Here is a 23,618-nt window from a genome sequence, read left to right as displayed (position 1 = left end):
TGGTCTATTCCGTTGCCTAACAACACGGGAATCGCTGGTTTGGATCCTCATGTTACCTCAGGCTTGGCCGGGCGTCCCTACAGACACAATTGGCTGTGTCTGCGGATGGGAAACCGATGTGGGTATGTGTCCTGGTCGCTGCACTAGTGCATCCTCTGGTCGGTCAGGGCGCCTGTTCGGGGGGGAGGGGGAACTTGGGGGAATAACATGATCCTCCCACACACTACGTCCCCCTGGCAAAACTCCTCACTGTCAGGTGAAAAGAAGCGGCTGGTGACTCAACGTATCGGAGGAGGCATGGGCTAGTCTGCAGCCCTCCCCGGATCGGCAGAGGGGGTGGAGCAGCGACCAGGATGGCTCATAAGAGTGGGGTAATCTGCCAAGTACAATTGGGGAGAGAAAAGAGGGGAAAATCCAAAAAAAAAAGAAACCTTTCGAGGCTGCAGTTTTTACGTCCGCCAACTGACACATTGATTCGTCACTTGGCAAAGAGAAAAAAAAAACTGTTTCACTGCTGCAACAGAGATGCAGAAATGATCGAGAGCAACTGCAGGTGTTTTTCATGAGTGTTAAGGCTGAAAATAAGCAAAATTTCCCCCTAATTTTCCATTACAGATGGACATATTTTTCTACTTTTTGTTCACCATTGGAATGTTGGCACCCCCCCCCCCAAAGTGGGAGTGCCCATTGTTCAGGATTTGGTAACTAAAAGCGGATTTGTAGGCCAGGGATTCAACAGTGCATAACAATGCCTTTCTTTGAAAGCTGCCTGAATTCCCTCCCAGAAACTAACACAATCTCGTGTTACACTTTAGTACAGCCCTATTATTGCACACTATGGCAGCACACAGTGAAAGTAAGCAGCAGGTGTAATGACATAGAAAGGGATATGGAAACAACAAAAGAAATCAAGATATGGCGAAAAAAATATGAGATGGGTGATTTCATTGTGCGATAGCTACCTCCAAATACAATGTGTGTAAAGAGGGAATAAACACTGAAATGTTGAAAGTTTACAACGATGGAGATGGAAATATTAGAGCATCCTTTTGCACATTTCCCTACCACCTAAGCCAGTCCAACATGACACTGTGACTAAATTAATTTTGAGATGTCAGGTGTGTGATACTTACGATCAAGTCCGTTGACGTAGCGGATGGAGACTTCACAGTGTCCCCACACGGCACTTACGATGGGATACAGCCTCTTGCCCTTTAGCCCCCTAAAGGCAACTCCGAGATACTGTCCATCCACCATAAAGCTCAGCGTGCCTTCGTCCATATCTAATATCACTGTCAGAGAGTCTGGAAGTACAAATGACTCATCTGCCTCTAGGAAACATGGGTAGGTGGGTGCCGAGGTGGAGGCGGGACGGTTTTTGCTGTCATGGTAGAGTCTATTTCGTCCCAGGTCCCAACCCCAAGACTCAGAGTCCGAGCCCACCAGGGCCGTGTAGCCCACTGAGTGTAAAGGAGCTTCTGCAGTGGCCACACCCACCACGGCATGGGTTCCCCTCTGCCTGGCTGGCCAGTGGATCCTCCAAACATGGAGGCCCCGTGTGTAGCCCACCCTGCCCCGGATGCAGTCTGTGCTTTGTGCAACAGGGTGGCGGTGGAAGGTCAGCTTGTCGTCCTCCTTGACAAAGACGTTGAGGGAGCGGTCGTCAGGATTCCAGGTGTGGCGGAGCTGGGTCTCGGAGCTGGCAGGGGGCATATCAAGCAGCAGGTCCAACCTTGGGGGCCGACAGAAATCTGGTCCCCGCAGTTCACGGCGCACCGGCCGGTAAGAGGGCTCCCCGCGCACGTCCACAGACTTGATGCTGCCCGAGATCTTCTGGCCCATGGCTGGGAGGATTTGAGGGTGGGGTGGAGGGGAGGGAGAGGGGAAAGATGGACCAAGGGTGGTGATGAAGGGGTGGGTCCCACTGTTACCTCATGGGCACCTCGTGGGCCACAGGGTGGCTCTTAGGTAAAAAGATGCTATTGCAGACACAATCTTCTGCTGGAGGACTCACACTCCTGAAATACACAGCAAAGGAAAAAACACATGATTTGCCAAGTAGAAAAAATTTCATTAACTGGAAGAATGCCATAATCACTCAGCAACAATTGGTGTGTACTGACAAGGCTCTGCTCGGATTCAAAATGTGCTATTATTCCAATATTATTCATAGGAAACCATGACATTGTCTCTAGTTCAATAAACTAAGGTTTGATTTAAACTTCTGACCCTTTGTACCATCAACTCAAGTTTTCATTTTGCTCACACTCAGCCACGGCTGGAAACAACAGGGCTTTTTCCCTGTTCAAAAAAAAAAGCTACTCATATCAGTTAATGGTACGTGACTATTACCCCAACTTTACATGACAAAAACACAGATCCAATCTGTTGTGATTATTGCAAGCAGATAGTAGGGATGTAACAGCACCTATTCATCCCGAACCATCACAGTACGGACATTACAGTTCAGTGCAGGCAGTCATACTGAGAAAACATGGTAGCCTGTGCGCTAAGATTGATGAACGTAATGCGGAACCAAATTTCACAAGCACGAGTTCAACCCGGAAACCTTAAGCTGTAAGCCGTTAGCAAGTTAGCCCTTGCATTGCCATCTGTTCAAAATAAATGAAAAGAAACCTAACCTTATGCATTTGGCGTTTTTTTGTTGCTTTTTTCCCCATTGTACCAAACTCTTACCGAAACGTGATGTCCAAACCGTGGTGTGAACCCAACCGTGACTTCTGTGTACCATTAATCCCCCAGCGGACAGGCTAATATTTGAAGTTAAAATTCTCAGTTTGGCAAATTAATAAAATTGTATGACATGTTACAACAACAAAATCCTATAAGACTGCACATGCCTAGTGACAAAGTGAAATTAGCCATGAACAGACAAATTCTGTACAAACTTGATGCATAGTTTACAAGCTAATGATGGCCCTGTTAAAGCTTGCCTCATTTGACTTCTTTGGTCAGGGAATTTCCATTTCCAAATTAATATGTTGGCAATCTAAACAGTGACCCCATCACAGAGGTGGAGAGACAAAACCAGTCAACAAACCAAAACCAGATGGTCTTATGTTTGCCTGCGATGAGTGTTCCACAAAAAAGGGAAGATGGGCAAAAGAACAGAAACTCTTCCTCACCTCTGAAGACCTTCCCCCTCCAATCAGTTACCTGAAACCAAACAAAGTGCATGACGGAGAGAGAGAGAGAATGTTTGCATGCATTTCAGATGGCGAATACAGAGCAAGTTCTTTCTAAACCAAGTGTACCGAAAAGAATTGAGACTATAGCAATAAAAAAAAAACACGGTGACTCCCCACCACACATTTACACATTCTCCAAACAGCCACCAAGCCCAGAGGAACAGATACCAAGATAACCACCATTAAAATGACTGAAATATGGTCTGTCTCTTCCTTCAAAGCCTCAGTCAATCTTTTGCAGGCATGCTAACCGCTCTCTCTCTCTCCACCGAAAAGCAGAAAAAAAGACATTAAGCTTTTGCAGAGGATAGTTATTTATAATGGAAACACTATTTGTTGCTTCAGTTACACCTCTTTAACTGAGAACCATGCAGGGTCTCTCAGGGTCTCTTATATTCTCTCTCTCTCCATCTTTCTCACATTTTCTCTCTGATGAGTAGAAACATACTTCACAAAAGAATGTGTGTGTTACTTTCCTACTCCCTCTGTTCTTTCTGAGGGAATTTTTATAGGAGATCATCCAGTAAGGAAGCAGTCTCACATACACACAAGCTTTGCAGCAACATGCTTCTGACCTTCTGGCAAGGTAAACGGCATCTTTCAAGCCAAGTTCTGCCTCATCAATTTGACACGTCTGTAACACTGCCAAAATAAAATGGTAACTGTGACATGTACACTTTCTGAGATGTCTATCAGCACTACAAACTAGGCCACCGCTGCCATCACTTCCTATACCCACTAACCGCCCCACTTATGTCTGTCTCCCCGTGTTTCTGTTGTAGTGAGTCCAGTTGTAAATTTCCTGCTCTGATACCCCCACCCCTAAGCCAACCTCTAGCTTCACAACCTTTGTGAGTCCCATGCCCTCCCTCCTTCCCTCCCCTTCCCTTCCATTCAGTTTCTGTGGAAAAGACCAAATGCAGTTCTTCCTGGGGATGCTTACAGAACAGTGACTGGCCTACACAAAAATATGTCAAGACACACACATAAACAGAAAGAAGAACACACTACCGTGGAAGAGATGAGTCAAGCATGTGAGATAAAAGGGAAAGTGACACGAGAGAGACAGGACAAGGGGCAGAGAGAGCTCAACTGTAAGGCAACAATAAATAGCCGTGCATAACAGAAGTCAGCGTATAGCCCACGTTTCCAAACCCACTTTGTGATACCCCGTTATTATGGAAGACACACATGATGTTCTTACGCTAAATGACAAAATTACTGCTATCTCATTTCATCGCTTCCTTGTGCATGAGAGATGGTTGTTATGAAACAACTGCTTTGACTAAACTGAAGGAGATAGCCAGCAGCTCACTCTGTATCAAGTAATAGTTTTTTGTGTGTTGCCAGTTTCTGTTCACAAAGTATAGCACGCATTCAATTTCACTGAGTGACAAAAAATGAAGAGGGAACAAATTAATGGAGTAGCTCTCACTTTGATAACAGAACAAAAATACAGAACATTTTCTGCATGCACAGAAACGGGTATTACTCATCCCATTGTATCCCATGCAGAGTACTGTCACTCATGGCTGCTGCGAATACAAAAAACTAGAAGGGTTCCCTTTTCAAAGTACGTTAATTCATAGAACCAGAGCTCATGTACTGAACCATTTCAAAGAGAGCATAATGTACTCGGGAACAGATAGTGAATCACAGTAACTCTGGGCGCAATGCTGAACATCTTTTGTAAATGTGTGTACGTGTCTGCTTGCTTGAACAACATGAAGACAACACAAATTAGAACATATGCTGGACAGAATATACACACATGTACACAAAAATTTGGATATCAGTTCTTCATATGGTGACATCAAGCGGATAAACACTGGTTCAGACTATTGAATGACAAACCAGAAAGAGGGATGACAACAGAACAAGGGAGAGAGGGAGAATCGTGCAAAAGAAGAAATCAATAGACTTCTAAAGTGGCGTGTCATTTCAATGCCCATGTATAGGATTCCAGATCCACCTGTATTCCTATTCCATGGGAAAATGCATAGGTGTGTAAAAAAAAAATCACCTAAAACTAGGTCCAGCTGGACTACATTTTTTTATGTCACAGTAATGCATCTATTTATCAGGTGAGCTGGATTCTCTTGGACCTTGAAGTTAGAAATAAAACACTGAATATAAATTAAATCTGCATGACCTAGTTTACCATAATTTAATATATTTCATGAGTGTCCTTGCCGACACTGTCCTACAACCTGGGTGACACAACATCACGACTGTAGAATAACATCCTCTAAAAATAAGGCAAGTCAATTAAACATGTTACGGTTATAGCACTGGTTGCTGTGCAACTCACCGAGACATGCATATAACACTAGCTATTGAGATGTAATTGTTCCGCTTGTTGATGATCGCCCACATCTTGTGCATCATGTTCTTGTGCTCTTGCCACCATATTGGCAGTGCTTCTGAATGCAAAAACCACTAAATCACAACACAGAATATCTTGGATTGAGTCAAAGAAAACCAAACTGCAGCCAAACGTGCAACTTGCAACCCTTATTTAGCATTTGAGGTGGGAATTTGATTTGACCACACAGCCAATGAAGACCAGGCTTTTTTCTTCTTTTTTTTCGAAAAATCTGGACATCGATATGCTTTTGGCTAGTTTCACCTGGTAGCAGAAGATCACTCATCTTCCCCCAGTGTCATGCCCCATTTATTGGACAATTCATTTTGTTGACTATCCACGAATGAAGAGTGACAAAATTGAAACACTACTGTAGTTTCAAGAAGAGAGAAACATTCTTACAAACACTAAAACAAAATGAAATGTTATTTGGTGAATTTCTAGAGCATGGTGTTAAACAGATGCAAATTAAGTGCCGATAAAAGAGCAATCAAGAATGAAAATACATTCTTAATTTCATGGGACCTTTACCAAAAAGACACATTCGTTTTTTGACCTTTACATTGGCAGTACATTCTATTGACATTTAAAATGTCGAACAGATATGACGACGTGTCCCAAAAAAACGAAAAACAAAAAAATAAAAAGCTTAAAAAGAAAGATGGGGGGGGGGTGTCCAGGTAGCTTAGCAGTCTATTACATTGCCTACCAACATGGGGGTCTTCAGTTCGAATCCCCGTGTTACCTCCGGCTTGGGGGTGTCCCTACACACACAGTGTCTGCGGTTGGGAAGCCGGATGTGGGGATGTGTCCTGGTCGCTAGACTAGCGCCTCCTCTGGTCGGTCAGGGCACCTGTTCAAGGGGGAGGGAGAACTGAGGGGAATAGCGTGATCCTCCCACGCACTATGTCCCCCTGGCGAAACTCCTCACTGTCAGGTGAAAAGAAGTGGCTGGTGACTCCACATGTATCAGAGGAGGCATGTGGTAGTCTGCAGCCCTCCCCGTATCGGCTTGGGAGAGTAGGGTAATTGGCCAGGTACAACTGGGGAGAAAAGGGGCGGGGGAGGAGATCAAAAGGCCAAGGAGAATTTGACTCGTGAAAATTCCTGAACTGTCCTGATAATTTTGATGTAGCTGGTGCAGGTGATCATAACAATGCAAAGATGTTGAAGTTAAAAGATAGCAGGATCCGAGCAATACTACAAACACTAGAAGGGCTGCTTTTGAAATAGATCGTAAAGATGTAAACTTCGGAAAGGTGAATCTGTAAATTATTTATTTTATTATGTAAAGGATGTGCTTTTTTTTGCTTTGTTTTGCCCTTTATTGGCCAAACTAGGATGGAGCAAACAAACTTTTTCAACCTGTGAGTCATTGTGTGTAAAGATGGCCGTGAGAGGGTGGCAAAGCATGAGGGATCAGAATTACATTGCAGGACTATGGTTCTGTGGATTTGTAGAACAGCAGAAAAAGGACAAATTGACTATGGACACGACAGTTCCAAACATAATACCAGTATTGGGTCAACGTACTTCACCCAATACTGGTATTATGTTTGGAACTGTCAATGTACTTGACCCAATACTTGACTTTTGGTAGTTGAGTTTCAATCTGAATGCAAGTTTGTTTTGTGTGGTATGGCACACATTTAGATATCCACAAAATGGAAATTACAAACGTTTGTTAAAACGTCTTCACTTTGACACATTTGGAGAGAATTTCTTTGCACGCTTTTAAAATGCAGGTAGGGGTAGGCTGTCACAGCAGTCAGCACCAATCTGAAGAATTTGTACAGCTAATGGGAGAAAAACATTCATTCTTAAGTAGTGAATGAAAATAGTCAGCTATTTTTTGTTGGTGTACACTCAACCCTATTTGTTTCTTGTGTCAATCAGCTGATTGTCATATTGTGCAAAATATTGCCTAAAGGAACAATGAAGTGAAAGCTCATGAACTCACTGTCTCCTTGATAGGCTTTATCGCAAGCCTCTAGGGCCAGTTTGATGGTTTTGAAGACATGGCACAGAAACTGGTGCTGAGTGTATTGCAGGTCAACGTCTGACATAAATAAAGCGAGACAGTGCACCAGGCAATCTGATGATCAGAGATGTCCCCTCCCAACATAATCCAAAAAGAGAGATGTAGAGGTTTTACCCCCCCCTCTTTTTTTCCCCAATTGTATCCAGCCAATTACCCTATTCTTCCGAGCCGTCCCGATCTCTGCTCCACCCCCTCTGCCAATCAGGGGAGGGCTGCAGACTACCACGTGTCTCTTCCGATACATGTAGAGTCACCAGCTGCTTCTTTTCACCTGACAGTGAGGAGTTTCACCAGGGGGACGTAGCACATGGGAGGATCACACTATTCCCCCAGTAACCCCTTGCCCCTGAACAGGCACCCCGAGTGACCAGAGCAGGTGCTAGTGCAGCGACCAGGATAAATACCCACATCTGGCTTCCCACCCACAGACACGGCGAATTGTGTCTGTAGGGATGCCCGACCAAGTCGGAGACAACACGGGGATTTGAACCGGGATCCCTGTGTTGGTAGGCAACGGAATAGTGGACGCCCCATAGATTTTGGATTTTTTTTTTATTAACTTAAGAGAAAAAATGGGGGTCCCTCTGTAACCGAATGGTTACAGCACATGCCACATGGTCGCAACCATTGCTGGTTCGATTCCAGCTGGTGACTTTTGTTGCATGTCACCCCCCCCTTCCTGTCTCCCTCTTCACTGTCGCCGTCTAATAAAAGGTAAAAAGGTATCCCAGCAACGAAGACGTTGAAAGCCTGGAATGTTGTGTAAAAGACTTAAGAGAATAAATGAGTTCTGCGTAAAAATTACATTTGTGACATGGAAGATTTTGCAGATGAAGTAGCTTATGTGCAACAAAAGAAGCAAAAAAAATTGCAAGAGAACTGTAATCAATTTACCAATGAATCCTTCAGTCTCTATTCCCCAATATGGATATTGCACTTCATACTGCTACACTTTACCAATGGCCAATGCTTTGCGTGTGTGTTCCTTTTGTAAGATATCGCTGGACAAAAGTAAATTGAGATGAGCTGTATTTCTTTTGAGAATTACTTTTATCTGTGCCCTGGACTCACTGAACTCAGAAATGACTCAAAGAAAGATCTATCCTAAGGTAGTCTTTATGCACACTCAATAATCCAAGCAGAAAAAAAAAATAAAATCAGAGAAAGTTGAATCAGTTCATCTGGAACGTTGTGTCCAGATGAACTCATTCAACTTTCTGTGATATCCTGAGGTGGGCCCATTCTGATGTGATCTGAGCTGGGGCTACTGTTTCATTAAGCCTTGATGATCACTAATTAATAGGCATTATGCTAGGCATAATGATGCAGTGAAAGGGCTTTTCTCAGAAATGTCAAAGATATGGTGGGCCTGTTTTTTTCGTTCTAAGCTGTATATTACACTAACAATAAACAATGCCTGAAAGTATTCATTTATGGCTGACAGGCTATACATTCAAAAAGTATGTTTAAAGTATTGTGAAATCTGGTCCTGGAAGGCCAAGTGTGTATATGATTCTTTTTATATGCGTTTTCAAAGGCTGTGTCGGAATATGCCATTTTACTTAACTCATGGCTTCAAAAAGTTACTTTCTCTTGTGTAATTGTGGTATCTCTACCCTCCCCTATCCCTATTAACTGAGTTGCACATGATATTTATAGTCATGAGATTTTTCATTTATGATTTGAGTTATGGGGCGGCACGGTGGCACCAGTGGTTAGCGCGGTCGCCTCACAGCAAGAAGGTCCTGGGTTCGAGCTCCAGGGTAGTGAAACCTTGGTGGGGCATCCAAGGTCGTCCGCTGTGTAGAGTTTGCATGTTCTCCCCGTATCTGCGTGGGTTTTCTCCGGGGGCTCCGGTTTCCTCCCACAGTCCAAAGACATGTAAGTTAGGTGAATCGGCCACACTAAATTGTCCCTAGGTGTGTGTGTGTGTGTGTGTGTGTGTGTGTGTCTGTGTGTCTGTGTGTGTCCCTTGTGATGGCCAGGCGGCCTGTCCAGGGTGTCTCCCTGCCTGCCGCCCAATGACTGGAATAGGTTCCAACATCCCCGCAAACCTGAGAGCAGGATAAGCAGTTCAGATAATGGATGGATGGATTTGAGATATTTATTTATTGATGTGGTGTGTGCACTGTTTTTGTTGTTTGAGGAAACAACAAAAGCTATTTTGAATGTAGGCCGGCACTCCTGTGCAGGCCAAGATATTACAATGACTTGTGAAGTTTGCTCGGTCAGATGGACTTTGTTGGGAAGGAGTAGGTGCTTTACATAGATTAAAACACTGGGCCTCTAAATAGGTCCTGCCGCAGCTCTGCCTCTAACTGTTCATTTAACGGAACTTTTTTTTGGGGGGGGGGGTCCCCCTTTTCTCCACAATTGTATTCAGCCGATCTGGGGAGCGCTGCAGACTACCACATGCCTCCTCCGATACATGTGGAGTCGCCAGCTGCTTCTTTTCACCTGACAGTGAGGAGTTTCGCCAGGGGGATGTAGCACATTGGAGGATCACGCCACCCCACCCCCCAGTCCCCCCCCCCAAAACAGGAGGAGGCACTAGTGTAGTGACCAGGACACATAACAACATCCACCTTCCCACCCGCAGACACAGCCAATTGTGTCTGTAGGGACGCCCAACCAAGTCGGAGGTAACACAGGAATTCGAACCTGCGATCCTCATGTTGGTAGGCAATGGAATAGACCGCCACGCCACCCGAAGCCCTCGAAACAACTTCTCGCCCTGTCTTCAGCCACTACGCTGATTGTTGAATGGTAAATGAGTAAGTATTCCCCGTTTATCATATAAATAAAATACAGCAACTTATCTTTCACCGAAAGCCACTCTGTGCTGATAAAAATAATTGTCTGCAGCCAGTTAGTAAGCATGTGCAGAATTTCATAAACAAAGAAATGGCCAGATAAACTCTAACTGATTTCCGTGATGTCCAAGGACATCTGTAATCCAGTGACTGCTGACAGGCCTGACAAAATCAAAACCCACACACAGCTAATAAACATTCGCACAGATAGTTCTGATTGTGTGAAACGGACATTGTGCAGTTGAGTATAATCAAAGCATTTCAACAAGCGTGACTGTGCGCATTTACACACAGAAGACACTGATGTTCACACACCATCTGGTGTTTACAGAGTTCCCAAACCAGCCATGTTCTCTCATCCCCATCACTATATATGGGAGAAAAGAGTGAGTAGGAGCTTGATTAAACATGAAAGGTTATGGAAAAGACAGAAAGAGCTGGTTGTGAAGAAGGTCAGCCTTGGTGTTAAGGAGTGGCAAGAAACAAAGAAATAATAAGACAGATGAGGAGGGTAGAAGGAGGGCAGATTGAGTGTTGGATGATAGCAGTAAGGCTGCTTAAAACAGCAGGATAGTGAAGGAGGACACCTACAAAGATATGGCAGAAACCTGATTACGTCCAGTATCTTTACATTCATCAGAAAATCATTTTTAAATGTCCCTCGTCTGATTGCACAACATCAAAAGTGAATGTGAATAATTATATCCAAGGTAGTTCTCAGTTAACAGGAGAACATATTGATCACACTGGACAGACAAAAAATCAAAATCAGAAAAAAAAAAAATCAGTGGTCCTTCTCGCATCCTTTGCACAGACCTATCCTTTCCATAGACCATGGTGCACAACACGTGACGTGTGTGCCTACCAAGCATCAATATTTCATGATCTTGAGAAAATCTTATTCTAGAAACTAGATGCTCTTCATTGAGAAGTGTACAGCTATTCAAAATATCTGTTTGCAATTTGAAAATTTAGCTCCGATGCTTCGCAACTCTGCTTTGAATTTTCTTCCGGCAATCCTCTCGCGCTATAACTCAGCGAGAGCAATACATCGCTCTTGCTGAATCAATAGATCGCTGACACCATGTAAGCAGAGGAAAAAATAATCATAAGCCCTCCCCTTGTTTTCTACTCAGGGAATCGGCGGCAGGCTGCCAAAATGGGACGCAGGGATGCAATGGAACTGGATGGAACTGTTTTGAGATACGACTCGACCAGAATTTTGAGTGTCAAGTTATCTTGACCCAGAGGCAGCAACATGGGGAAGGCCACTGGTAGCGTGACCATCATTGTTAGCATATCAAACACATCGTGGCTTTCTAACGCAAGGCCACACAAGGACAGAGTGGTGACAAAAGGCTTTGAAGTCTCTCTCTCTCTCACACACACACACACACTCTATCTTTATGCCAGCAATGGAACATCCGTTGAGGGCAATGATGACATGGGTATAAGCCTTTCACGCATGTAAAACTTTTCCTTCAGTCAATGTCAATCTGATAGGCTAGCTTACTTGCAAAGAAATAACTTTTACTTGGCAAACACACACACAGAACTTGCCAACGGCATGGCAACGAATTCATCAAAAAAATTCTGATAGACACAGACGGAGTAGGGTTTTTGCAACTGCTCTCCCTAGGCCCACTGTCAACTCTGGGTGCATTTTCCATGATCTTAAATGACTTGGAATAGCAACCTTCCCCCATCCTCCACCCCTTCATTCATTTGTCTCTACGTCCATTACATCCTTCCTCCACTCGGCCCCTTTCAATCGTATCTCCAGCTTGCTTCTCCCTCCCTCCACTTCTTCAACCTTACTTTGGGTCTGCCTCCCATCTGCCACTCCAGGGGCTGTTGTAAATTGCTCCCGAAGAATGCATAGCATTGTCCAAGTCATGGCTCATTGGCTGACTGTGGCAATTGATGAGGCAAGTTGCACTGAAGAAATGGCTATTGAACCACAGAGGAAACACAATGATGTGTGGGCGAGAATAAGAGGCTGAAGCGAACAGAAATGCAAGCGCTTGAATTGTGCAATGTTACTACACAACAGACAATTTAGCTGGGGAGTAGGCAGAGATTTGGGCATGGTTGTAAAGAGGTGTATGCCCTGTATGTGTGTAATTCCATGGCTATGGTGTGAGATACACACAAAGGCAAGGCATATGCTAGAAAGCACATGCAGGCAGACTTGATCTCGAAGGTCAAATATGACACACAGACAGTGCACGTCAGGTCTGAGGTCAAAGTGAGACTAAGTCAAGTGTAATTATGAGTCAGGAGGGATTGGCCTACGGTCGCAGCAGAGAAACACAATACAAAGCTGTAGAAGCAGGTTTTGACAGTCAGCTGTCTGTTCAAGCCAGTCTGCTTAAGTGAAACACTACACTGAAAGACACCTACACCCTTGCTGAAAAGAAACCTTGCCCAGCGGGAATAGTGACCAACTCTTTTCTTTAAGCATGCTGGTTTCCACACAGGACAATACAACTCGAGTTAAGACTGATCAATACTGTTAGGATCAATGTTGTTTCTCCGAATTAAGTGGCGCGTAGAAAGCTATAGCATAGTCTCAGACTAGCATAGTCTCAGACTCAAGGAACAGTCAGCTAAAAAAAAAAAAAAAAAACCCAGCTGCAAAACAGCCTTTAGAGAAGAATGGGGGGAGAACCCGAGTTCCACTTTGAAGACAGACAGAGGAGCACAAAGAGGAGGGGGGCAACATAGTTTGGGAGGGTAACGAGAAGTCTTACCATGGAAGCAGTACACTAGACAGTCAGGCAGCTCTCACATAGCAACCAAACGGAAGGGTGTGAAGATTTCTCCCTCACCTAGTCCTAGTCCAAAAATGTGATCAGGACACAGTCAACAGCCAGACGAGTGTGGGGCAAGGCAAGACAGACAAAACTATGTGTATGTGTGTCTCTGTTTTATGTGCGTCTGTGTGTGTGGGTAGGTCATCAAGTTCCTGCTTTTGACGCGGGGACGGGGAAACAGCCTGGCTCCAGTTCCCAGCTTAGACAGGAAAACAGCTGCTGGAGGGAGGGAAGGAAAGGATATAGAGAGAGGGAGTGCGAGAAAGAGGGAGCAAAGGGGAGGGCTGAGTGAAGAGCATGCTGAAAGTCTTAGCCAAGGATTACAAAACCACCAACTCACTCTGTGATGCACTCTCATTCTGTGAGTTAGAGAAGGGTGGGCACGCATGCACACACACACACACGCAAACACACACTTTAGTCTACACCCTTTGCAGAGCAACAGCTCATTTCCCCTTTTCCACTGCCATGGACAGAGCACAGCAGAATAAGCAAGGGAAAGATGGTAATGGAAGAGACAGACAATCCTTTTAGGTAGTTTTGCAACTATTTAAGGGGTTTTTATTTTTGACTGCATAAAAAAAATTCTATCTCCAAGGAAGAACCTGGTGTGTGAGTTTACTGGTTGCCACAACATAACGTTAATTCTAAATGGCTGCAATCATGTGAGCTGTTGTGACCGAAGATGGCTACAGAAGAAGGAAAAATAGAGTATTCCTCTGAGCAGGGTGATGAAAGAGGAGGAGAAATTGTTGCGACTGGCAAAAAAAAGAAAGATGAACACCGAATGTCAAGCAGCTCACTATGCCAATTTATTTCTTCTTCCCCCTTTATAAAAAAAAAAAATCAAAAATCAAACTCAGGAGATCTAATTTGGGAAATTAAAACCGATAAGTAGCCTATGAGGGCAAAGCCTGTGCAATGAACTTGTGTTTAATTAGAGCATAACCTCAATTATGACAAGGCACCTCTCTCCCCGCAGTGTGGCATCTCTATCACTCTCTTCGACACAGTCACCACCCCCCCTCTCAACCCCATCCATCTACACTACACTTTCCCTCTCATCTTTCTCCCCTGGGAGACAGGAAAGCCCGCCTTGCCTGCTACCCACTCCCGGCACACACACAGCGCAACACTCCTCCTCACATGCTTGCACTGCTCAACCTTAAGGGGTGTCTTACACTGCGTTCCATATACTTTAAAGAAATACAACACCCTGAACCATCTCAAGTGAGTGGGTCCCACTGTGCAAAAGATACACACTCACGACACTCATCGATCCCAATGCACACTCACACAACATTCACAATAAAATCAAATAAACCCACCCACCCAGAGTGACTGTTACATGCAGCTGGACTGTCTTGTTTTGAGGTGGGCTGGAGTTTAGACAGGGCAGTGCAGCAGGAAGCTGAATAACCTCAGTCGGGAACAAAAGAGCAGGTCAGAAAATAGACCAAAAGGCCATTATAATAACGCTCCTAAATACTAGCAGCAGGTTGAAAATCAAGCCGAAACAACAAGCTTACATTCATGATACTGGATGATATTAGGTAAACATTACTTGCCTTGACTTAGTGTTGTCTCATGGCTGGACATCAGAGGGAGTGTGGCTATCAACTTCTATTGGGGCAGATTTACTCCGATACAGATCAGAATCGCTACCAGTAGGCATGAAAAAATTCATCGGTCAACTTCGATAATATAGGCTTCCGTGTTTGTGGGCATGTGTGTAGATATCTGTCTGAACACTGCAGCTAACCAAGACCAAGGTATGCGAGTGACAGTGAAGGGATGTAGAAAGTCATTTTAGTGGAGCAGTCTCAATGACTACAACAGTAGGAAGTGGGTAGATCAAAGCCAGTCAGGTAGGAGATCACAGACTCAAACACACACACACAGATTTGGAAAACAGACAGGCAGGACAGAAAACAGGGTGAAAGCAGGAGGAAGAGTAAATTAATGTCAAGAAAATGAAAACAGACATGGATTTGAGTGAAGAATTCGAATGAAGAATTTGAAGATTGTGCCTTACTGCAGCGCTCTATAATTCCCAGGGGCCTGTAGAGAATATCCAACACCACAGTTCACAGATGTGAACCCAAAAACATAAAACAAATTACCAACAATGTTAATGAATTTGGTCATATCATTGTAGATGTATGTAGCTTTTGCACATTCACTAACAGTAGAATGAATGTAGCACATTGCTAGCTGCTATAGATACATTTTGTGATAGCCAACTCCATTGTCTACATACCCAAATTCCAATTTAAAGAAAGACTGGTCCTACTGCTATTATGCTGGTATAGAAACACTTCAGTTGTGGGTTTTCGCAGCGCTTATTGTTAGTGTTGTAATTTCATGTGATTTGCGGTTTCATTGTCTTTTTTTGTTAACCGTTGTGTTTTGGTTGATTTGTTTCAAACAAATATTTTTAAAAAATGGGCAGCAATAAAGGTGAACAATACAGGCTACATACTCTATGGGATTGTGAGAACAGAAACCCATTTGGGAAAAAAAAAACTAAGTGCAACAACGCTGATTTCCCTTCACTTCAAGACAGAATGATTAGTCGACTTAACAATACAAAGACTTAAATGTCTGCTATACCAGTCATTCCCAGAGACCGGGTAACAGATTTTATTTGGGTCGCCAAATAAATTTGCTAAATTTCTTCCACAGTCTTTGAAGATTTATATCTCCAGTAAACCTTTGAGCCACATGAGAGAGCTTGTTGGTATTTCGATCACACTCATGGTTATCCAAAGGAGTTGAATCAAGTGCAACTGGACTTGGTACTCTTGATTCAACTCCTTTGGATAACCATGACCTGGATGAATGAGAACATTCACAGACATCACACTCATGGTTTCTGCCATAATAATTTATGTGATATGCGCGTTGCGCTCTACTCTTGTACACGGACTGGAAGGCAATACTAAAAAGTAAGCAGGCCCACCTACCACATTAGAAAATTGAAAGTAAAATTAATATGCACAGCTGGATATTTGGAGTAGGCCTAAAAAAGATAATATTCAGCAGAAAGAAGAAAGACACCTTATTTTGTCATTATATTCTTACAACGAATTGCATTCTTACAACGAATTTGTTCTCTGTATTTAACCCATCCTATTGTGTAGCAGCAGTGGGCAGCTGCAGCGCCCGGGGACCAACTGTAGTTCTTCTTTCCATTGCCTTGCTCAGGGGCACAGGCAGGAGTATTAACCCTAACATGCATGTCTTTTTGATGGTGGGAGGAAACCCACGCAGACACGGGGAGAACATACAAACTCCACACAGAAAGGACCTGGGACGACCTGGTGTTCAAACCCAGGACCTTTTTGCTGTGAGGCAACAGTGCTAACCACTGGGCCACCGTGCCGCCCCAGGATAGGTAAATAGCAAATAATGATGGGCTTAATGAGATTTGACATGGAATAGGCCTGATGTGGTTAACGAATTGATTGTTGACTGTTCAAATTGATTGATCATTCGAACACAAGCCTACTTGTTATGAAAATAGCCACGAGCCTTTCAAAAAACTTTAATAAGCAGCATGTTTTTGATAGTACTGAATGTTCATATTGTTGTGATAATTGTACTTAAAACACTGACTCTAATACGAAAGGCTAGCATACATTGTTTGTTTTACTGATGAGAGGAAAAAAAACGAGCGCCTGTTAACACCGCCTAAGTGCACTTATTTTGTCTCATTTATAAAGTAATTCAAGTGTGTATATTGTTTTACTGACGAGAGGCAATAAAAACAATGTGATAGCCTGTTAACGCCACCAAAATGCATTTATTTGGTCTCATTTATAAAGTATTTAACAAGTGTATTTGTTTTCAATAATGCGTGCATAAAACGAAGTTGTAATTTATCAAATGTGCATCATTTCGAAATGGCTGGTTTACCTATTCAAGATAATATAAGGTAATATGGAAATGGCAGTAAAAATGGTGAGGAATGTTCATTTATGCACAAATTTGCTCTTCTCACGATTTATAGATAAGGACTATTGTGAATTGGTTTGACATTTTTAAAAAGTGGGTCCCCCAGGAAAAAAGTGTGGGAAACACTGTGCTATACCAAGGTCGTGGCTGAAGTGTAGGTCAAAAAAAGCTATATGTCCAAATGATTTTCTTTTTCATGGACAAAAAGACACTCACTAGTTATAAATGAGTAGTACTCTGCTGCCTCCGTGTCTCTATTTACACTGGAAAGAAATATGTTTGCCACCACCGGAGGTAGAAGCCACAGCTAACTTCAAAGCCACATTCAGTCTATTTACATTTAGGAAAAAAAATCTTTTTGGCCAAAGTCTTTTCACATGCATCAATAGCGCAAATAGGGCGATTATCTAGACCAGCGATACTCAGCCATGTGCATGCTGGTTTTCATTCCAACCAAACACGACACCAGCTGATTTCACCAATTAATCCTCTCTGGTTGAAGAATGGTAGGACAGTACAGAAATTAAAGAAACCCTGGTCCATTATTTACTTAATATCAAATTGTTAAGACTTTTCAAGAGGGTAAAAGCCACTGATGATAAAATGTGTGCATTTTGTGTGTACATTTAAAAAAAACTGAGTATCCTTCCACACCGGCTTCAGAAGTCTGGTGGGGCCAGTCCACAACAACTCCTATTTGAGCTGATCTGTGGGGTACAAGGCTGGAAAATTGGCAAAAGAGACAATTGGCTGGTTTAACAGTGACTCGCACTGGTGTCGTGCTATCGTGAGAGAATGCACACATGCACACAAACATGCATGCATGCACACTGCTCACTTTGTTCCATAGCATCACTGGTCTCTTCATACATTAAATGGTTACCAAACTGTGCTTCACACACACTGCAAGATGAGCAGCGTCAATCCAGCTGTAGAGGTTGAAGCCAGTTGATATTTTGGTCACCATAATGACCAAGGCATTCATTGTATTTATTCCAATCTATTACCTGTGGCAACAGGAAGGTTGACAGGGAAATTCAAGGCTTTGAGTAAGGTCACTAGGTTCATCCTGACTGGCTGCATCTAGATAGGAAAATTACAAGTTTGTGTGGCTGCCATGTTCACCTGCAGTCAGGACACAGACAATAGGCTTGTTGTTGCTGTGAGCTAGCTGCTGGCAGTAATAGTTTTACTGGAATTGAAACTGGCGTCTTTAGGTGGCAAAGTCTTCATGATTTCTGGCAACCCAAATACAAAAACGCAAATCAATGAGGGCCAACATAAGTGACAGGTCATTAATGGTAAGTTTCCCTTCCCTCCACCCACTGTTTCCTTTTGCAGACAGCACAGTACAAAAAGTTCTTACTGCCTGGGCCAGCTACCTAACTGCTCCCTACTGATAAGTCAGTAGATTATGCAGGGTGTCATTTCACTCATACAGCGAACCACAGCCTTTTACTAGACTTGGAGTGCATGAAGCGGAAAAACTGGTTAGTCTATAACTGCCAGGCATTACAGCAGCTGGCTGCTAACCTCAATGGGTGTGAAGTAAATTTCTCAATTTCCCTTTAAAATACAGGCATATTGGGCACTTGATGGAACTATAAAGAAATCTGATAATTAGGTAAAGTCTCCATGGGCCGAAACCTTAGCCAAGTCTAACCTTATCCTGTGTTTCCTATCAGCTACTTTTGGGCTGAGCCCTGTTAAAATATTCAGCAGCAGCCATGGATCTTTTCCCCTGTGCCCTCAGGTAAGTCCAAACCAGTCTGGTTCAGTTTCCCCAGAGTCAGTTTGGAGAATTGAGGCCAGTCTTTAAAATGACTCATTAGCAAACCTACCATCCCGCCACCAACAATCAACAATTTAATGCTGCTGAAAAGGATATTGGTATACCACTTACCACTGAGTGAAGAAGCAATCATTCTGTCACTTCCTGTATCATTTCACAAAGTGCTCCATTTGGGCCAGTTTGGGATTTTGAATGACATTAAAACAGTCAATAATTAGATAGCAGAGTAATGAATATATATATATATATATATATATAAAAATAGAAGAGCAGGGTTGGCAAAGAGGTGGTAAACTCACCTGTTAATCCATTTAAAAGATGGTGTCTTGAGAAAAACACATCTCTGCCAAGTCCACACAGGTCACAGCGACTCAGCTCTGCAGAAAAAAAAAGAGGACAATGAGGTGAGAGCCCTTCAGGACTACCTTGTGATGTTGGGCTATACAAATAAACTTGACTTGAGAGTCTAACATTAGGGTTGAAGTGAGGGCATGTGAGTGTGAATTTGTGCATTCTAACAGGAGAAGTGAGCGACTGATAAAGAACGGGAAAGAAGAAGAAAGCAAAAGAAGGAGGAAGAGGGGAGACCTCTGCTCCTGGGTATTCATGAGGCACTGAAATCTTAATGGTCATGAAATTTTAAGCATAATCCTCTTCAAACATTAACAGGGCACGGAGCGGCCTGCACTTCTTATCATTTACTGGAAAAGTTGGGCATTAGGCAAAACAGGAAATGATGTCATACAAATTCCGGGGATTATACCAATGTGATGCAATTTGGAATTTTGAGAAATGCACAATATCATACAGCACACACATCATGGATGGAGGTAAGCAAGTGATATTTCCAAAGCTGGAACTCCCCATTCTGAATAAACTGACCGCCCCCAGGCCCAATTCACTAAGTAAAAACCCCATTCCCTTGAGACTGATGATTATTATGCTAATTAGAGGCTGGTTAAAATACAAGGTAACATATCTTTGAATGTTCCATCTGGTGAGGAAAACACTCCAGAACCACTAATCAAAGCAATGCCATCTCTTCCTTGGGTGGTGGAACTTTAATGGAGAGGTTTATACACCTGCTGTGTCTCCAGATGTTGCAAAGTAGAACTAGTGGCATTTGGGGAGATTGGTATGAATGAGATGCCAAAACAGATTAATTCAGCATACCGGTCTCAGTCCCCCATACCCAGGGAAAGCGCTGGGCTTGACAGTTACAATTAAATGAGCCACAAAGTAGGATATTGTTTGGCAGCTTTGCACCCAGTAAAATTTTGCAAGTGAATCCAGGGTCGGACTGGAGCAGGGAGCGCTTGATAGTGACAAGGTTGCAAAATCAGTGCTGTAAACAGGGCATTGTAGAATCTATCACTCATTGGAAATAGCTTCAGAATGTCACCATACACTCCACTCTGACAGTTTAAACACCATTCAGGTAAACTTGCATATAAGAAAAGCAAGCTTATGTATACTGAATCCCTCTTTCATACAACTCTGGATATGTACCAATGGGCAAAAAAAAAAACGTTTTGAAAACAAGCCTAATATTTACAGTATAAACTTTTAGGAACCTATCCAATCTACTGAACCTCCACAATATGCACCCATGTCATCTATATCCAGTGGGGTTTTATAAGATAAGGTGAGGATCTCTGTGGCAAAAATACACCAATACACATAAGTAGACAAATGACATCAATATCCAATTCTAGTTTTAGGTTGTGCTTGGTGAACTGTTGCAATTTAGCGTGGAGTTGTTCCATTTGCTTAAGGGGTTGGGGGGGGGGGGTAGGGAGGGAAGTATGAACATGTCATAATGCCCTTGCCACAAGCCAATGGCATCATGACTAATCCACTGATTTGGGGGTGGGGCATCACTTCCAACTAATAAGGCCTAGAAGCAAGCACATGCATGCAGGGAGCACACGCATGCAGGGAACACACACACACACACACACACACACACACACACACACACACACACAAACCTGATTTACAGTTTGATAGCGTGTGATGTCATAAAGCAGACAGCAGGATGGAAAAGCTTACATTAACACAGTAGCTTTTCTCTCCTATCAGTCTCTCTTCTCACCACCTGTTTCCTCCCACTCTACCGACTCACCACAACTCTATGTCTTTGTTCATTTGTTAGCCAGTCTGCGAACACAGCATTCAGGTCAAGGTGACCGTGACTGAAAAATGAGTAAATATTCTTTTAAATTAGGCCATCTGAGAGTTTGTATTGGCTTCTGATGAAGGCATTTTTGGCATAAAACAGCTGAAAACATGGTCCTTGCTTATTGTTAGGGTCTCCTTCCTTTTCCATGATGAAGAAGGCAAAAAAAAAAGTTTGGGTTTTTTTTGTCAGCTATGTTTTTCCCCATGTTCAGCCACAATCTTAGCCTAGACAGGTTCACTGAGGCAATGACACATTCATCCTTATTTAATTTAATGAACAGGTTCTCATTTTGAAGCTAGTGCAAAGGTATCCGTTAGTATTTTTGTAACTGGCAATTGTTTTGCCACCATAGCTAAGTGGCTAATGACAATTCTCACCTTGCCAATGAATTTACCACTGATAATTAAAAAGACCAATCACAGCACAGACATTAGGGTGCAGCTCTAAATTTGCTGCAACACAATTGGGTGTTTAATTAAACATGCTCATTGTGAGAAGAGGCCAATGGAAAACACTGATTTGGGGGGGGGGGTTGGGGTGGAGTATGGAATAGTGCAGCTTTTAATTATTTGACATCTTTAATGGTGGCTGGATTGATGGGGGATGAGGCATTAACTAGTAAAACGGCCCTGGGGAAGAAACAGTCTGTCAATTGCTTTCTGCCTTATCTACCCTTTCTGTCTCCATGTGCCTTTCCCTTTCTGCATCCACAACATACACTCACCGGCCACTTTATTAGGCACACCCGTCCAACTGCTCGTTAACGCAAATTTATAATCAGCCAATCACATGGCAGCAACTCAATGCATTTAGGCATGTAGACATGGTCAAGACGATCTGCTGCAGTTCAAACCGAGCATCAGAACGGGGAAGAAAGGTGATTTAAGTGACTTTGAACGTGGCATGGTTGTTGGTGCCAGACGGGCTGGTCTGAGTATTTCAGAAACTGCTGATCTACTGGGATTTTCACACACAACCATCTCTAGGGTTTACAGAGAATGGTCCGAAAAAGAGAAAATATCCAGTGAGCGGCAGTTCTGTGGGCGAAAATGCCTTGTTGATGCCAGAGGTCGGAGGAGAATGTCCAGACTGGTTCGAGCTGATAGAAAGGCAACAGTAACTCAAATAACCACTCATTACAACCGAGGTATGCAGAAGAGCATCTCTGAACGCACAACACGTCGAACCTTGAGGCAGATGGGCTACAGCAGCAGAAGACCACACCGGGTGCCACTCCTGTCAGCTAAGAACAGGAAACTGAGGCTACAATTCGCACAGGCTCACCAAAATTGGACAATAGAAGATTGGAAAAACGTTGCCTGGTCTGATGAGTCTCGATTTCTGCTGCGACATTCGGATGGTAGGGTCAGAATTTGGCGTCAACAACATGAAAGCATGGATCCATCCTGCCTTGTATCAACGGTTCAGGCTGGTGGTGGTGGTGTAATGGTGTGGGGGATATTTTCTTGGCACACTTTGGGCCCCTTAGTACCAATTGAACATCGTGTCAACGCCACAGCCTACCTGAGTATTGTTGCTGACCATGTCCATCCCTTTATGACCAGTGTTCCCATCTTCTGATGGCTACTTCCAGCAGGATAACGCGCCATGTGATAAAACTCGAATCATCTCAGACTGGTTTCTTGAACATGACAATGAGTTCACTGTACTCAAATGGCCTCCACAGTCACCAGATCTCAATCCAATAGAGCACCTTTGGGATGTGGTGGACCGGGAGATTCGCATCATGGATGTGCAGCCGACAAATCTGCAGCAACTGTGTGATGCTATCATGTCAATATGGACCAAACTCTCTTGAGGAATGTTTCCAGTACCTTGTTGAATCTATGCCACGAAGGATTAAGGCAGTTCTGAAGGCAAAAGGGGGTCCAACCCGGTACTAGCAAGGTGTACCTAATAAAGTGGCCAGTGAGTGTATTCCCAGGCAACTAATCACTGCCCTTCTGCAGTTTGAGTTGTATACGACTCTTAGCTGAATAGAAGATCTGTAGGTGTACTCATTAAATTGTAGAACAAAGAGGCACACACCACGTTGATGTGGTGCAGCAATTAATCACCTAGTCAGGGGCCCAGAGTTGATCTCCCCTCCTCAGTCCCATCCATTAATTTCAATGTGCATCCCCCATGCATTAGAAACCATAAATAAGCTCCAAAAACATCCAGCACCAACAGCAGCCACTCCTCCAGATGTGGTGTCAGCCTGTAGACTACAGCTAAAATTATGAATGCAAAAAATCTCAAAACCCAGCCCATGTTTGCAATAGAGAAACAACAGGGTAGTTGACAAGAATACAATAGACACTTCAGGTTAGGTGACTCTCAGAAATGTGCACTGTTAAAGCTTTGGTAAAACCATTACGGCTCTGGAATATCTTGGAGTAGTAACTTTTGTCATAATTTGTTAAAAAAAAGGGGGGGGGGG

At 43.4% G+C, this 23,618-nt stretch overlaps 1 protein-coding gene across 2 annotated transcripts in view; it reads right to left on the bottom strand.

The window, feature by feature from the left end:
- The window catches only part of LOC130115741 (SPRY domain-containing SOCS box protein 4-like), a 70,571-nt gene that overhangs the window by 23,010 nt on the left and 23,943 nt on the right, over positions 1-23,618 (bottom strand). Inside the window, exons 2-3 of one of the 2 annotated variants that reach the window (XM_056283549.1) lie at positions 19,293-19,370; positions 1,134-2,018 (exon numbers count right to left, since the gene is read on the bottom strand). In XM_056283549.1, coding sequence (XP_056139524.1) covers positions 1,134-1,842 — 709 coding nt within the window. In that variant the 5' untranslated portion in view covers positions 1,843-2,018; positions 19,293-19,370. Of the gene's footprint in view, positions 1-1,133; positions 2,019-13,181; positions 13,315-19,292; positions 19,371-23,618 lie in introns of those variants that run through there. The other variant, XM_056283550.1, reaches the window with a different exon arrangement.

The sequence above is a fragment of the Lampris incognitus genome, chromosome 7, assembly GCF_029633865.1.
Source record: "Lampris incognitus isolate fLamInc1 chromosome 7, fLamInc1.hap2, whole genome shotgun sequence".
Classification (NCBI taxonomy): Eukaryota; Metazoa; Chordata; class Actinopteri; order Lampriformes; family Lampridae; genus Lampris; species Lampris incognitus.
The sequence above is the reverse complement of the archived record's forward strand: the minus strand, read 5'-3'. Positions and strand labels throughout refer to the sequence as shown.